The following is a 17,246-nucleotide window of genomic DNA, read 5'->3' as shown; positions in this document are numbered from 1 at the left end:
GCAAGGTTCAGGAGATCCCACAGCAAGGGGAGTCAGGGCAGGCCTGGGGCAACCAGGGGATCCCAAGAAAAGCAAAGTTGACCCTCAAGTGGACCTCGAGCAATTTCACCAAACAGAAGCCCAAGGAGCACTCGGTGTGAGGAGGCCAGAGTTCTTGGTAGGAAATGGTGCCAGAGGTTGGGGCTACTTGGAGCCCAATGCACTTGTTCAGGAAACGCCAACAAGCATATGCACTTGCAAATGTACGCGGTGCACAGGGGGTTGGGTATTGCAGCCCCCACAAGGGATTCTGACCTCAAACTTGGTGAGAGGAAAGCTCAGTTCTCGAGGGATGTAGAAACCAACTTAACTTTCTGTGGAGTCCATAGGAGCTCAGGGTCAGCAGACCTGACAGCAGTGGTGCGGTACCTGCGAATGCAGGGGAGTGACTCCTTCACTCCAATGGAGTTATCTTTGGTTGTCCTTGATGCTCCACAGGTTCTGCACGGATCTTGTATCAGACTGAGAGGGAGACGAAGTCAGGCCCAACCGAAGTCCAGCGAAGTCCAGAGTGTCCAGACTGTCCAGGTTCAGTGGTTTTTGGTTCAGAATCTTGTCCACGTCGAATCTAGGGTCCTACAATAAGGTAAGCCCTTTTGTACCTACTGTAGAGGGCTGGACAGATTCAGGAGACCCTCTGAGTGGAGGGTCCGGACAGTGGGAAGGTTGCTTCCATGTCCTTTGTCCAGTTTCATGCCCGAGTAGGAGCCAACGGCTTCCAGGACTGGTTTGAACTGTACTATGCAAAGGGACACCAAATGTGCCCCTCATGCAGACTTACGGTCACTGGCAAGTGTACTGACCCATCCCTAATACAGTAAATCCTGTCTGGGAGGAGGTCACACCTCCCTGTGACAGGATGCCTATTGTTCTGCCTTCCCCAGCTTGAGCTTGGCTCAGCAGCAGGAGGACAAAAATGCGTCTCTGGTGGGCAGAAACCATTTTGTGCTTCCCGGGACCAGAAGACTGGTACCGGGAACACCAGGGACCCAACGGAGCTCGCTTCTGAGGGGTGAAATCATACCTCCCACACCGGTTACTGGTGTGGGGGTATGATTTCAACATGTATGACACCAAACACGATAGGGTTAGTTTCAGCCGTTTTAAAATTGGTCATCACGCGGTCGCATAATGCCACTCTATATGTCGTAAATGGCTGTCTCACTGACAACCCGGGAGAATGGATTCCGAGGCTGCAGGGGTGTACTGCTAATGCAGTGGCACCCTCTCACTTAGAACCAAGAACCCTGCCTTCAGCATTGTTAAGGCCTTCTCTAGGGGTGACTAATAGGTTTTAAGTGCAGTGACCCTTGGTTATTGTAAACTTATATCTTAAGTAAACGGTGCATGCACCAACTTACACAGGCTTCAATGGCAGGCCTATAGGTTTCATTTTGCCTGGCCTCTCATGGGAGTGATAATGCATGCTTCAGCCCATGGGAGGCCTCTGGGGGACGTATGCCCTGGGTACATGGGTACAAGACACTAGGGACTGACAAGGGTACACCAGTATCCAATATGGAGTGTACCAAAGTACATAACACAACATTTAGGGAGAAAGCAGATAGACTGGGGTCCTGATTGGCAGGATCTCGGACAGACTAGTCAAAAACAGTATCACATTTAGCAAAAAGTGGGGGTGACCATAAGAAGCAGATCCTACTTTCCTACACATGTATGACCTGTTCCCGTATGGTTAATTTGGGTCTGATGCAGTGTACGCAATATGTAATTTCATGGAAGATCTCAGTGCTTTCATTTGTGTTCAGTGACTTGCCCATTTTATAGGATGCACTATGCTGAGGTGCAGGGAATCCTGGAGTGGTCTCCTGGAGCTTAAGGTTGATTAAAGTCACAATCCTTATAAATTGACTGGGTCTCACTGCTGAGCGAGGTCGTTGTGAATTGACTCTTTATTGTACTAATTTATAATCATTAATAAAAGAAACATTGGCCATAGCATTTCTTTTCTCTGATGAATCCCTTTTTAAGTTACTTTCGTTCGTCTTTGCTTCTTTGGAAATGTAATCTGTGTGCCCTTTTAAGGAATGACAACCTACAGATATTGCCTTAGTGGGTAGCAGAACTGTGACGAGAAAACCTAGGAATCTGAGTAATAAAAGTCAATATTGCTGCAGTTGGTGACTCCGTACATCCTGTTTAAAGATTTGGGTATGAGTGCTGTGGTGTGACGTTATTGTACCTAACCTTGTTGCTATGTTTACACCTTAAAAACCAATAACATTTGTTTAGAAAAAAGGTAAACATTTTGAACTATTTGCTTGTCATCCACCTTCCTCGTCATAGTCCTTGCAATTGAAGATGTATCAAGCAATTAACACATTCCAATAGAAATCCAGATCATACTTGTTAGAAATTGGGGTACTGGTTGAGAGGGGTGAAACCCTAGTCAAGCATCAACCACAGTTCTTCTCAGGGTGAAGTCACAAGCAATCCCTAAATTAACCTGGGCTCAACCCCTGGGTATCTTGGCACAGAGCAACCATGCTTATCTCAGAGGCAATGTGTAAAGTATTTGTGCAGTACTTCAAACAGTAACACAGTGAAAACACACCACAAAAAGATCCAAACCAGAGTTAGAAAATAGAGTACTTTTTTAATAAATAAAACAAGACCACAATGACAAAAATACAATCAGTAGAGTCGGAGATTTAGTAAAAAGAGTACCAAAAGAGAGATATCTGGTCACGGGGAACTGGGACAAAGTCGAAAGGCCGACCTCTATGGAAGGTGGGCTAACTACAAGGAACAGAGTACCTTAAATCCTTGTTTGCGAAGCATTGCGAGGATCCGCGTCAAAGATGCGTCATGCAACTGAAGTTATGCACTGGTTCTGAGATGTGACGAGGCTGCAATGGGAGGTCCTGTTGCATCATTGTCGAAGTTCCTGTCAACGTGGGCTTGCGATACAAAGCCCGGAGTCGAGGATGCGGTGCACATTTGGGATGATGTCGGTTCAGATGAACTGCGATGTGATGACCAGCTTTGATGTTGAGTCTGCCATCGATGAGAGTTACAAAGGCCTGCACTAAGATTGCATCATATAGAGGCAGTTCAGTTGCGGCGATGAGCTGCTATGCCATGCAGGTCTTTGCAGATGTTCTGATCTAAGGTTGCACCATGCAGCAGAGGAGATGTGTTTGTTGCTCTGGATACACAGAGGATGTCAGAGCAACTTAGGCCCACTTTTTAGGGTCCATGACTGGGGAGGCACCACTTGGCATGGCAGACTAACAGATGGCAGAGTTGGGGCACAGGAGCATGGCTGTTGGAGCCTTCTCTCCCTGAGGGTCAAGTCAGGAGGCCAGACAACTAGCCCTTGGAGTCACTTTGGGGAACTGAAGGTCCAGTCCTTTTCGACCATGCAGGAGGGCAGGAGGTTAGCACAGCAAGGCAGCAGGTCAGCAGAGCTGCAGTCCAGCAGAGTGGCAGTCCTTCAGCAGAGTGGCAGTTCTTCAGTAGCACAGCAGTCCTTCTCCCACAGGTCCAGAAGTGTCTGAGGTCCAGTATGTATACCCACTTGTGCCTTTGAACTATGGGAATAAGCTACTATAGGTTTCCCTTTGAAGTCCCAAGGCATCCTTTCTTCCTTGCCCTGGCTCCAGACTAACTATAGGGGGTATGTAGAGGCAGGACACAGTGTATTTAAGTGTAAGTAGGGCTAGGCCCAGCTCCTCCCTCCCATCCTGCCAGTGATGCCCATCCAGGCACCCCTAAGCTCTCTAATGTGTGTAGCTATCCAGGAGGAATACACAGAGCTCAACTGTCAAATACACCCAGTCATGTGACCCAGGTACACACTATACACACTAAATGGCTAAGGCAGGACAATTTCAAACACTGGATATAGCCTGAACACCTACGAATTCTATTGAATAAAGTTAATCTGTGGTTCAACAATGTATGTCTATTGTGTGCTAACTTGAAACCTGACCCGCTCCTGTCAGGATAACTAACTCCAAAATGATGTGTGCAAACTTTGTCACGCTTCAAGGTACACCACTCATGCCCCTAAGATGCTGCATAAAGTAAACATTTTTTGAATAATTCTTCATTCTGATTTATTACGATTTATCTCATTTATTTTGAATGCACATAAAAATATCCACAATGATAGCAGCTATGAAAACAATTGATCTTAGACATTTCTTATGTCACAATAATGATCATGTTACAATCTTCACATTGCATTGAATTACAATCAAGAGATCAACTAGAGTCTCCAATGCCATGTTCCCAATGAATTTCAGGTAATTCCTTCGTCAGGGTGAACTCTACAAATAACAAATAATACATGTGTTCAAACAACCTGAAAAACAAGAAGTTCATGAACATGAAAGGCTAATCAATCACCTCCAAATTGACACGACTGGTGCATGCTGTTGCTCAAAAATATTTGTATCCTTAATGTGCTGCATTATAGAAAGTATGTCTTTATCAAAAAGTGCTCCCAAAAGATTCACCAAGCTTGCCACAATAGCCATGCTTGATCTTATAGAGCGCAAAGTATAACTGTTACCAAGAATCAATCCCCAATGTCTCACCACTTCACATATTATCACCCATGTGAAAAGGTACATGGCAAAATGCCTTTAAAAGACATTCATATTCTACCAGTACTCACGTGACCTCACAATTTCAGCAATGAAAACTTCGCTGTAAATAAACAATAGTCTATGTGAGACGTATAAGGGACACGCTTGAGTAAGTGTCCCTTATATGTCTCACATAGAAGCATCACAGTCATAGAGTTGGCACTGATGGACACTATTGTTAATTTACAGGGAAGTTTTCATTTCTGAAATTGTGAGGTCACATGATGATCGGTACAATGTGAATCTCTTTTAAGGGCTTTTTGAGCACATTGGCATGCACCTTTTCATCAGATGGCATGGTAGAGATACCTTATCCTCCTATATCATGCTATTCAGTCAAATCATTCAGTCCTCCTTCTTTTGTCTTCTCTGAAAAAATCTAGCGGGCTTCCCTTCTAGTTAGCATGTTCTCAATACAGTGTAATCCATCTGTCACTTTCTCCAATACTGTCCACCTGAAAACCCAGCAACTGTGTCCCATTGCCTGGAAATGACGGACCACATGCTAATATGTTCCTGGATCCTAACTTTGATTTTTCTCGAGGTTGGGTCAATGTAGTGGAGATTAGAGATGCAGGTCAAGCGATAAATAACATTGTTGGTATTGCAATTACTGAATTTATTCTAGAACCATGTTCTGCCACCCGTTCTTCTTGGGCCACGTTATTCTGGGCTACATGTTCAGTTGTACAACCTGGGTAAAAAATACACCACATTATCATAGCTGCTTAAATGCCGAAAAAGTTATGTTGTGGCACACACCCAACTATCATGCTAGGACTCAATAACCATATTCATTTGTTGTTTTGTGTCCTACAAAGAGTTTGCTTTGAGTAGAAATGTTCTTCTGCAACTTCTGATTTATCCTACAAAGTAAGCCAGTAGTACTACAAGATTAAGTCACAGCAGCCATATCATTGTTAATCAGGCCCGGGGTGTTTATGTTGAAGATAAAGAATTGCACAACTCTCTATATTAGACTATTTATAATTGATCAAAAACGTTTTTCTAAGCAAGTAAATATTAAAATTAACGTGACCATATCTTGTGGGAGTTTTCAATTGGTGGAGCACTTTCTAACTACATTTCTTTTTTTTATTTCCAGCAAATACACAGCTACTTCACAGGCCCTCTGGGAATTCCTGTCTGGGGCTCCTATATATTGTTCATTATATCAATCTTGCTCATTGGACTCGTCCTTGGCCTGGTAAGAATTGTTATCTCTTCATTCCTCTTTGTGAAATGTATTTATCTTGAGTGCACATTTAAGTAACATATATGTCTACTCTATACTGCCATCCCGGATATTCGTTGTCACTAAATCTTGAGATGTTTATGTTAACCTTTTTTAGGTGGACAATCCATAAATCCTTACATTCACAAATCATAATGATCTCTAAGAGAAATTCTTCTAGAATAGCCAAATGTTAGCACACGTTCATTCATAATTCTACGGATTTCTTTTAATTACAAAATCATTGTTGACATCTTACAAGTGTCAACTTAAAATAAACATAGAATAGTTACATGTAATTTTCAGTTATTTCGATATCAATAGGTATTTTGCCAATAAAAATGTGACCGTCTGACATTGATTAGTGAGAAATAAAAAAAGTCAAGCCCAACATGGACTGCTGAATCTTGACTCACCAAACTCCTTCTCTCTTCTAAACTGGTTGTGAACTTGGGTGGAAATCACTGCCGCCATCTGGCAATAGGTGAGTGAGAGAAGTTGCACCATCTTTAGCCTATTTTTGGTGAAACATGTTGGGGAAAAGAAATGGATTCACCGACTACAGTTCTGATTTTGTTTTGAAAGCCTGTTGAGTATAAAAATGTCATAGCCTCTTAGCCCATAAACAATTATGTCTATAGGATTTTCGGAGATGGGACCGTGAGATCCGACAGTTTCAAGAAGAAGAATTTCCAGACTCTCTGGCCCTGGTTCATAAATGTTTTTTTTCCTCTGGCCTTCTGTCTTAGATGTAAATTACTACTGAAATTCCAGGCCAGGTCCACAAACCACGTTTCTTCTGTGAGTAGTTTAGTCAAATGTCATACGCAAGCAGTGGTCATAGCAAGCAGGGGTGGAGGGGCGGTCTGCCCCGGGCGGCAGGAGTTTTGGGGGCAGCTTTTATCTGCAGTGGGGCGGCAAAGCAGGGATCACCAGCACCCCACCCCTTACCTGCGGCTGTCGCGGGGCTGCAAACACAGGGACCCCAACGGGTGGCCAAAAGTTTAGCTACGCCACTGGAAGCAAGGGGTATTAATCCAGGAATCACAATTAAAAACTCTGAATCACGAACCTCGACCCTGCTGTGGTTACTTTCAACTTTGATATAAGTTCATTGCTTAGTTTATATCTGCAGTTTTCGATTGGAAGAGAGAGTGTGAGCAGAGTGAGGCCAAAGGTAATGCCCTGTATATTGTGAGACCGTTCAAGCACCTGAGCATAGGCCCTTATGCTTTGTGGTTTCATTAATGTCAGATGTGACGAGATGTGCGAAATGTATTAAAGATTTTATGTAATGTTACCAAAGATAGCACCAAAGATTTCACCAATTAAAGTTTTTGTGATCTAATCTGTGTATATTGTTAGTAAAACATGCTGCATAAACACAAGCAAAACAGATTCTCATAGAACTTAATTGCAAATGAACTGCTTTAACACCACATTGAATATACAAATGTTCTTTCAATGGATCCCTAGAAGAACAAGGCTGTGTCTCCAATGGCACCATTCGGATGTGGCAAAAGGAATATTTTTTTTACTTCAGAGAAGTCAATGAGTATGTCAGTGGTGATGTGGTGCCTGATGTCCATGATGATGTCATGTTTAAATTAATGTGTGGGATCATCAGCAATGCATCAGGGGAGTTATGGAAACATAGCTCTGTTTATTTATCGTTCCTTAACCAAAGGTTTACCAATAACGGTAAAAGCTAAAGTTGTAGTGGTAGTTATAAAAGATGCAAATTCTGGTTGTCATAGAAAGGTTTGCTTACTGCTTTGTTTTTGTGTAAATCCCTTGAGAACAATTTGAGAAATTTGAAGACAAAGCTGACTGGTTGGTTCTGGTCTGTGGACTGGCCAAGTGGGATCAGAATATTGTGAGACTGGTGACAGCTGAGATAAAGGACCCAATAAAGACCTGTGAAGGCGACAACAAACCTAGCAGCAGCCTTCTTCACCCTTGAAGCCTGAAGTAGGAAGTCCCCACGTAGTAAATTTCTTTGACTCCGTGTTGTTTAAGGTAGGAGGAGAGGTGAAAGACTGAGAGCCCGGCGGTGTTTGTGCTAATAGGAATATGACTGCCACTACTAAATAAAAGAAACAGAAAAACACACATTGTGTTTGGTAGGACATATCACCTGTTCGATATGGGGGCTAAAATTAAAATAAATCTTTAGAAATGTTAAGAATGATTAAACGGTGTAGATACTACATAACAAGTTGATGGATTGTTTTAATGTTATTTCCAGGAAAAAAAACACAAAATCAGGTAGACGTTGGTAAAGAGCAATTTTGGTAGTTTACTTATAAATTAGAATGCCATTAAAATGTACCAATCCCAGTAGTGAATGCCTCCCTACGATTTAAGGCAAGAGGTTATAAACATTAAAATTGGATGCATTCTCTTTTATTTCATTCCTACAGCAGCTTCTAAAATAAAACAGAAGATTAGGAAGTGCTGCTGTTTTTAAATTTGGGAAATATACAGTAAATATAAATATACAGTAGAGCATGTGCGGTTAGACTGCACTTTACTTTTACAATTAAGACAGATTCATTTAAAACCTATGTTTGTAAAATACACACATCCCTGTTACAAATATGCTTTTGTTAGATACGACCACTACATTGGGACATTTTTTTAAAGCTTTAAAGAATGTAAGTTTCACTTTATTCTTTATCCTCAATTGATAAGTAGTATAGGTGTAAGTTTTATTTGTATTATTTCAAGATAACAAGTGCTTTAATTCATCATAATTAATAAAATACGGTCTCCAAAATGATTTATAAATATAAATTAATCAATCTAATCATAAGTCAATACTCCATATCAGTTCTCAGTTGATGCCATGCAAAAGTCATATTTCACATTGGCATAGTGTCTTCTTTCCTAACACTTTCCGCTGAGCAAAGCTGTGATCAGAAATCAGTTGTGGTCCCCAATTGTAAGGTTCTCATTTAGATAATTCTTCATAGCCCTATTTTTCCCCATTCACCACTTGGGCCATCTCTTTCTCACATAGTTATATTTTGGGCATGTGACAATGAAATGTGAAAATGTATTTTGGCTTCCATTGGACAAGAGTTAGTTGGGATCATTTGAATGTCTTATTTTTTTTGCTCTGTTTAATGAGGAGATAGTTTTCCATGCCATCAAAAATAGCATCCTCTCTTTTGTTGAAGTCATATTAATTTTGAAGTACATTTCTCAACTCAACTTTGCCATTTTCCAAAGACAAGCCTTCGAGTTAAATGAACCTTTTATGGACATGCAAATTATCTGTGATTATAATTGTTCTACAGCCTTCCAATAGTCAATTTTTCTAATGTAATTTAAACTACAAATTTGTTAATTTAACTCAACAAATTGTTCTTGCTACAACTGTGTATACAAGATCTCCATCTCCTTCTATTGTTATAGTGGGGTCTTTTATGTGCATATATCATCTCTTGTGTATTGTTTTCACATTTTTCTACAAACGCCTGCACATTTTTCCTATGTGCTACAAATAAGCACCAGAAGAGATGATCCCTTTAACTCGGTGATTAATGATCATCTTATAATATTTTGCATAACTATTCCCCAACGTTCTGTCACACATCTTAATTACTTTTGCACCATTTTGCGTTCTTCTCAAGACTTCCTCCGTATTAGTGTCCTACACCCAGTTGCATCATCAGTGAACAGGTTTAAATTTGGCGACTTTGAAACTACCAGAATGTCTTTGTTGTTGACCTAGCACAGGGTGCTCTTTTTCTCATTACTTACTTCCAATAATACTGTTAATTTGTTTATTGATATTGAGCTTTAGATATAAAAAAAATCTTCAGGTGTGTGTCAAGGAGGTTAATTGCATATCATGATCTCGTCTTCTTTCCTCTTTTTTTAGGTCGAGCCTAGGCAGCGCGCATGCGCTTTCTGCAAGACCTGTTGTTATCTCCTCTATTGGCTTTTGGCATGCCCATGAATTGCCATTTGTTTGTTGTTGTGCCATTTAGAAATACTGTTTTTTTATTGGTGCTTTGGGTCCGATTCGCCCCTTTGCGTGCCTGGGTCACGACCAGGCGATTTCACTCATTGTTTGCTTGCGTTGGCAATCCAAATATGTCCGCGGTTCCTCCTGGTCATCCTGATCTGCCTTTTTATTCTGTAGGCTATAAACATCGTTTTAGGCTTTCCAGGCCGTTTCACAGAGCAGTGCTCTGTTCAGCACCTGCAAAGTGGCGATTTCTGTCTTAATAGCTGTTGAGCTATGCCAATAGCTCTAACTCAAAAGAATGTGAGATCTATTGCATTTTTTAATGCTTGTTTTATTTATTAGCACACACCTGAGTATGGCAAAAATTAGGCCAATAGAAAGGCATTTAGCATCATGCTCGAAACCAACTCCCACCAGTTTTGGAATTACAGAACTGGAATGATTTTACCTGAGCCTTCTGAATTTCTTGACTTTATTCTCTTGTTGCATTTTCATGTTTGCTGATTCAAACCATGTTCTTCGTGCTTGGGCCATATATATATTAGTCAATGAATATACCACCCATGGTACTTTGAGGCGCTAATGGATTCTCAGAGGTCTTTGTGGTCCATATATATTTCCTCAAGTGTTTTACCTCAAAATGCATCAATATTACTTCAGTTATTGCCTGGTCCTTTCTACTCCAATGCTTGTTTCTTTTCAGCTACTTAAAAGAACAAGCATTGGTTTCACCTATATAATAAATAAAAAGTTGTTTTCATCAATCATCGTCCGGCAGAAGGAAAGAGCTCCCTGAAAGAACCTGGGAGTGCAGAGGATGTGGCACAGTGGCCAGAGCTGCTGACTCGAGACTTGGGATCCCTGTGACTCTATGCAAATCACTTTATCTCTTTGGGTGGTAAATTGTTATATAAATATGCTGCAATGGTAAAAGGCAATACTTTATGAAAATATAGTTCCACCAAAGCGAATGTTAACAGTATTTCGTCAGCGGGAACCTGATAAGAGAAACCAACAAGGAACAAACATTGGTAAATGCAGGAAAATATACGACAGCCAATAGAAATGGAGGAAAGGTAAGTAGCACGCACAGGAACCAATAAGAAGCCAGGAAAGAGAGGAGGCAGGATGTAAGTCCCTTTTAAGTTCATATAAAAAACAATAGATTTCACAAGCACAGCGCAAGCACAGTGCAGGCAAAACTAAAAACCACTGTTTTCTTTCTGAATACTCATCTGTATTTTTCTTTATTAGCTCTTCACATGATTCCATGAAAGCATTGGCCTCTTCTCCATTAACACTGATTGCTGTACGGGTCTTCTTTTACCTTCAGAGCCAATCAACGCAATCTGGTTTTGAGTGGCATTGTTCATGATCATGTTTTACTTCTTCCCAAATTGGGCACCCTTTGTCACTTGAGTTATTAAGTGAATTTAACTCAGTTGTCCATTTTCTGCAGAGTCACTGCTGACAAGACACAGTACTCATGTCCAAAGTTATTTAGTACCTCTTGCCACTGATTCATTATGCCTTATGCAAATATGGTATATGTGGACACTCCTGTGCATGTACCACATATGTGCATTAATCCCTGGAAGACATAATATCCATGTGTGTGATACATTGCTACTGGGGGGAAATAAAGTACTCTTGTGTACTAAATTCAGTCATTGCTTTGATACCTAATACTTGGGTGTGATATGTACATCCCCTACTTAAATAAATGTTTTATTGGAATAAATAACAATATTACTTGCATACATGTTGCATGTGTAAGCTATATGTTTCACTGCTGACACAAATCTTTTATGTATTTGCTGTTTGCAGTCATTGCTCACACATCTCATTAGGTATGTGACACATGAGGTCCTAAATAGCATAGTACACGTGTGCTTAGCATGCATAGGTACTCTATATCTTTATATGTGTCGTGTGTTATAAATAGTATGTGTGCTATTGGTATATGGGTGTGTGTTATGCAGTAAATGTCTGCATACATGAATTGTGATATATGCACTCTTTGCTATTACACACATAACCTGCATGATTACATGATCTCATGTAACCTGTTTGTCTCAATATTGTTGCTTTAAGCATTTCTTAGCAATCTCGTTTATCAGTGTTTGCTCATGAGATTTTACACATCTTATACGGAATACTTGTGGCTTGGACTACTGGTTTCTACCAGTTGTGTCTTTTGGTATGTGTGTCTAAAGGGTTCATGTGAGGACTTTCAGCATCACAAAAGGCAAAAAGTTAAAAGGGCATTCTGTGACCCTCTCCCCCATGTAAAGTGGTGAGATTGATCCAAATTATTTTACAAAATCAACCAACAATGATAATAATTCACAAAAAATAAAGTTAGGTGCCTTGTTTCTTAGACATATGATTAATTCTTGGTGAGGAAACACAATCTACAGTTCTGACAAAGTAGTTTATCTTCTGTTTTCATAACTACAGCAGACATATCACTGAGGAACAGAACATGATATTTAATGTGCACAATAAAAGCGTAAAGTAGAAACTGACCATTCTATACTGTAGACTTATATTGAATGGTCGAGGTTTATCCCATTATAATCTAAATCAATTGCACCCCTGACATACAATACAAGGATATTGCAAGTCACAGAGGAGTTCTGTGACCATGTAAAGGAACGAGGCCACAGGCTGTGTTTCTTTAGAAGATAATGTAGCTCTGAGGTGACTTGCAATTACCTTATAATTTACTGCAAGAAATACTTTATTTCTTATAATACATGACCACACCACAACCTTTCCCATAAACCACTTAAATCGTTGGTGTTTTGCTTTTCAGATGAAAGAGATAGAATGTTTGTAAAAATGAAAATAAAAAACGAATCTTTAGTCCAATATGAAATACACCAAAAATCAGTTAGATAGTTTGTGACAAAATATATTAAAATAAGTTTAATACAAGTCAGATATAAAAACTCTGTAGCTCAGAATGTGTAAGAAGAGGAACAGAGATTCTAGCCTAAACCACATGTTGCCATAATTTCTCCTTTCTGCTTACTGCTGTTCATCTAGAAAAGCAGTTTAGAAGGAGGAAAAATCTATTCCATCATATAATGTGCCATAACCTTGTAAACATCCTCATACCACAAAAGAAAAGTGCATGCCACACTCATATAGATGCACTTGAAAACTGATGGATGTCAATGACAGAGTGAAAATACAGCAATAAGGCAAGGGTGCTCACACACAGGAGACCCTTTGTCATCATTACACACTTGGCAATTCACTAAAGTCTGAATTGTACACCAAATGTTAGCACAAATAACAGCAGTAGGTGCAATCAATAAATTTAATGAGTCAGAGATTCACCCTGTTATGGCTCCTAAATGGAGGTTATCGGTGGCTACTAAAAGAACATACCATGCCAGTGAAATGCCGCTGTTACTATACCTTGCAGGTAATGAAATGCATAGGCTGTTCAAGTCTCTGCCTATCACAGGAGATCCATCTTGGAATCAGTAGTTGCTGGTATAACCATCAAATATCAGGATGAGTTTACCAGATTGGCAACAAAAAGCAACCACATTTTCATTGAAGAGAATTGTCAGAATACCTAAAATTCGAACTCCTAATTTGGTTTTTCACTGTGAGGCCTCTCCCATTGAATAACATTGGGTTACTTTATTAAATCTAATACATGCTAACTTTTGATTCGAAACAGTTAGAACTGTCATGTTTGGTCTCAAAAGAGTTGTAATTTAAAATCCTTTTTAATGGTAAAGTTGGTTTTTAAGTCACAATTCTGAAAATTCCACTTTTAGGAAGTTGCAATTTTCTTGTCCTAACCATTTGGTGCCTGAGGCAACTGTCCTGGGTCTCATGACAGTGAACAGTTGGCAGCTGGACTTGGCGTATTTATAAGAAATGGGGTTGTTGGCTGGCTGGGGTGGGAGCTCTGGTCAAGCAACAATCACAATTCTTCTAAGGATGAAGTCACAAGCAAATCCTAAATCAACCTGTGCTCAACCCTCAGGTAACTTGGCACAGAGCATTCAGGCTTACCTCAGAGGCAACATGTAAAGTGTCTGGGCAACACTTCAAACAGTAATACAGTGAAAACACACCACAAAAGAAACCGACAACAGGTTTTATATAATAGAGTAGATTATAATAATTAAAACAAGAAAAGACCAACAAAACTCCTATTAGTAGATCCAAATATATTAAATTTTAAAGATTTCAGTAAAGATAGCGCCAAAAAGCACAAAGCGCCAACTGTGGATATCTGGTCACCCCAGACCGGGACAAAGTCCCAAATTTGGAGCACGGGCTGGCTACAGGGACCTAGTTAGGCCAGTTGAACAGAGTACGTTAAATCCCGGTTTGCGAAGTGTTGCGTGGATTCGTGTCAAAGTTGCGCCACACAGCCAAAGCGATGGTCAGTTCTGAAATGCAGCAAGGCTGCAATACAAGGTCACTCGTCGAGGATCCCGGCGATGAGTGCTTGCAATACAAAGCACGGTGCTGGGGATGCACCTTGCACTTAGGGCGATGCATCGGTTTTGAGGAATTGTGTGGTTGAGTTCGTTGTCATCGTCAAGGCTTCCACCAACAGGGGAAGTGAGGACAATGCCTGGGGATGCGGCATGTAGCAGCAATTCTAAAGATGCTGCGAGCTGTGATGCAATGCAGGTCTTTGCGATGGGACCGATCCACGCAGCAGCTGCAAAGCGTCAGTTATGCTTGAGGTTGCACAGCGCAGCAAAGGAGATGTGTCAGTTCTGCTAGGTCCACAGAGGCAGGAAAGCACCTTAGGTCCCTTTCAAAGGGCCTGGAACTGGGGTGGCACCTTTTGGCAAGGTAGGCTCAAAAATGGCAGAGTCCAGGTGCAAGGTTGCTGAAAGCCTGTTGTGTCCCTAAGGCTTCAGATCAGGAGGACAGCCAGCTAGCCCTTGGAGTCAGTCCGGGGTTCTGGGTTCAAGTGATGCAGGTCCAGACCTTTTCACCCAGGCAAGAGGGCAGCAGGCTGCAGGTCAGCACAGCAGGACAGCAGTTCTGTAAGAGCAGTAGTCAAGCAGAGTGACAGAACTTTCAGCAGCATAGCAGTCCTATTTCCACAGGTCTGGAAGTGTACTGAAGAGTTTGTGTCTGAGGTCCAATATTTATAACCAGTTGGTCCTTTGATGTGGGAGAGAAGCTTTTAGAGGTTTCCCTTTGAAATCCCTAGGTGTACTTCCATCCCTGTTCTGGCCCCAGACTACCTACAGGGGGTATGCAGCCATTTGTGCGGAGGCCGGATGCTGCCTATTCCAGTGTGTGTGACTGGGCCCAATGTCTCCATCACATCCTGCCAGTGATCGCCTATCTAGGCACACCTAAGCTTCGCACCAACGCCGCGCCACTGCCTGCACCGGAGCCAAGGGCACCACTCGTGAAGAGCATGATGCACCACCCCAACTTACACCACAGCCCTGACGACTATCGATGCCAGTGATTCAACCACAAACTGTGGATTCGCTAACCAACCTTTGTGACCTCCCAAACTCATCGACACCACAGCATTGTAAGGAACTGACGTGTCACTGCTGATGCCACATCACCTCACCAGCAACAGTAAGGAACCAACACATCACCTCCTCTGTGGCAGTAAGGATCCAACACTGCACCAGCCCAGCGACGCCTCACCTTCCTGATATCTGCAACATCTTCGTTTTCCTCGTTTTCCAAGATACTGTAACCCGAGTCCGTGTGACTCCACAGCATGCCCGCGCTTCTTTGCGGTCAGCGCTGAACTGTTTGATTAGTAGCTATCACAACATCGAGATAGCCCCAGTTGGATCTATTGATTTCTAAGAGATATACGTTTAAGTGATCTTTGCGAAAGAGATGTCTTGATTTGTCTATGTTCGATTTTTGGTGTTTTGATAACTATTGACTACTTTTCTAAACTGGTGTGGAGTTCTTTAGTGGTGTTTTCCCTGTGTTACTGCGCGTGTGTGTACAAATACTTTACACATTGCCTCTGAGATAATCCTGACTGCTTGTGCCAAGCTACAAAGGAGGTGAGATGGGTTTATTTTAGGTGTGTAATTCACATTCCCTGACTAGAGTGAGTGTCCCTACTTGGACAGGGTGCAACGCACTGCCAACTTGAGACCCTATTTCTAACAAAGAGCAATGCAAAAAGATACAAGGCTACTTCTATTGTCAACACACAATTCATAGTAAGGCAATTGTAAATGTTGCCTACATTATATCACGGTGACAACGGAGTCGTTCGACTTCGTAGTGGATGCGGATCAGAAAATTAGGGGCATGGACAACAGGGTTCAAGACGGAAACGGAAGTGGAAAACAGTAAAAAAGTATGTTTTTACCTCATTTCCTTTGATTCTGTCAACTGAAAGTAGGAGGGAACCCTGCCACTCTAACTCTTCTGGTGCCTCCAGGGGGGCATCATCCTGTAGTCAAAGCCTTAGTCTCACCTCTCAGGTGCCTGGATCAACTCTGGGTTGCAACCTCTTTGCCCGAGTGAGGCCACGTCTAGTCGATGAGGAACTAGTTTTCAGCAAACTCACTTATGCCTGGAAACGTGGCAAGTGGGTCTGTTTACAATCCCAATTGGACCATCATCTAAGTTCCTCCTGCAGTCTCTCCATATGTGGCGATTCCTACTTGAGTTTCCCCTCTAAACAGGGACCAACTGGAGTCCAATGAGGAACTAAATAATAAAGTATTGGAATGGCTTGCTTGACATAGGGGTTTCCATTTTCCCTTGCAAGAGATATTTTGCTAACTTGTGGGATTCAATGGATTGGGTCTAGCCCAGTCAACATTCAGAGTGATTGCGTCATCATTAATTTTACGTTTCCTACGTGGTACAAAGTTTGTTGTTTGGGTCTATGAGCAAAGTTTTTGCAAGAGGTAGTATAGCCCACGTTCCTCTAGGATACTTTTATAAACCCAGCCTCTCTAACCTACCAATAAATAATTTCCAGCCAAGTAAGCTCCGCTTCAGTGGCTCAAGCAGACAGATGGGTAAAATTTGATTCTGGAGTTACACAACCAACTCAACAGGCATTTAACAATTCTTTCCGCGTAACGGACCAGATTTGGAGTACTAGTAGGTATCTGACATAGACTGACTTCTTGTTGCCATCAAAGCAGCTCCTCTCACTGTCAATTCAATCAATCAGGGATTTGTAGGCGTGGGTGAGGAGTTTGAAGGTGACCCTCTCCTCGACGGGGAGCCAGTGGAGGTTCCTTAGATATTGGGTCATGTGTTCGTGACGCGGTGTCCCGAGGACGATTCTGGCTGCGGCACTCTGGATGGTTTGGAGTTTGTGTAGAAGGGTTCTGTTGATTCCAGCATATAGGGCGTTGCCGTAGTCCAGTCTGCT

General features: G+C 41.7%; 1 protein-coding gene across 2 annotated transcripts in view; it reads left to right on the top strand.

The window, feature by feature from the left end:
• Nucleotides 1-17,246, top strand: part of TMX4 (thioredoxin related transmembrane protein 4) — a 347,052-nt gene that overhangs the window by 253,387 nt on the left and 76,419 nt on the right. For both annotated transcript variants that reach the window (XM_085612644.1, XM_085612645.1), the window contains exon 6: nt 5,761-5,862. In XM_085612644.1, coding sequence (XP_085468770.1) covers nt 5,761-5,862 — 102 coding nt within the window. The remainder of the gene's footprint in view (nt 1-5,760; nt 5,863-17,246) is intronic.

Source organism: Triturus cristatus, chromosome 6, assembly GCF_964204655.1.
Source record: "Triturus cristatus chromosome 6, aTriCri1.1, whole genome shotgun sequence".
NCBI classification, from domain to species: Eukaryota; Metazoa; Chordata; class Amphibia; order Caudata; family Salamandridae; genus Triturus; species Triturus cristatus.
This window is presented reverse-complemented; position numbering and strand designations above follow the sequence as displayed.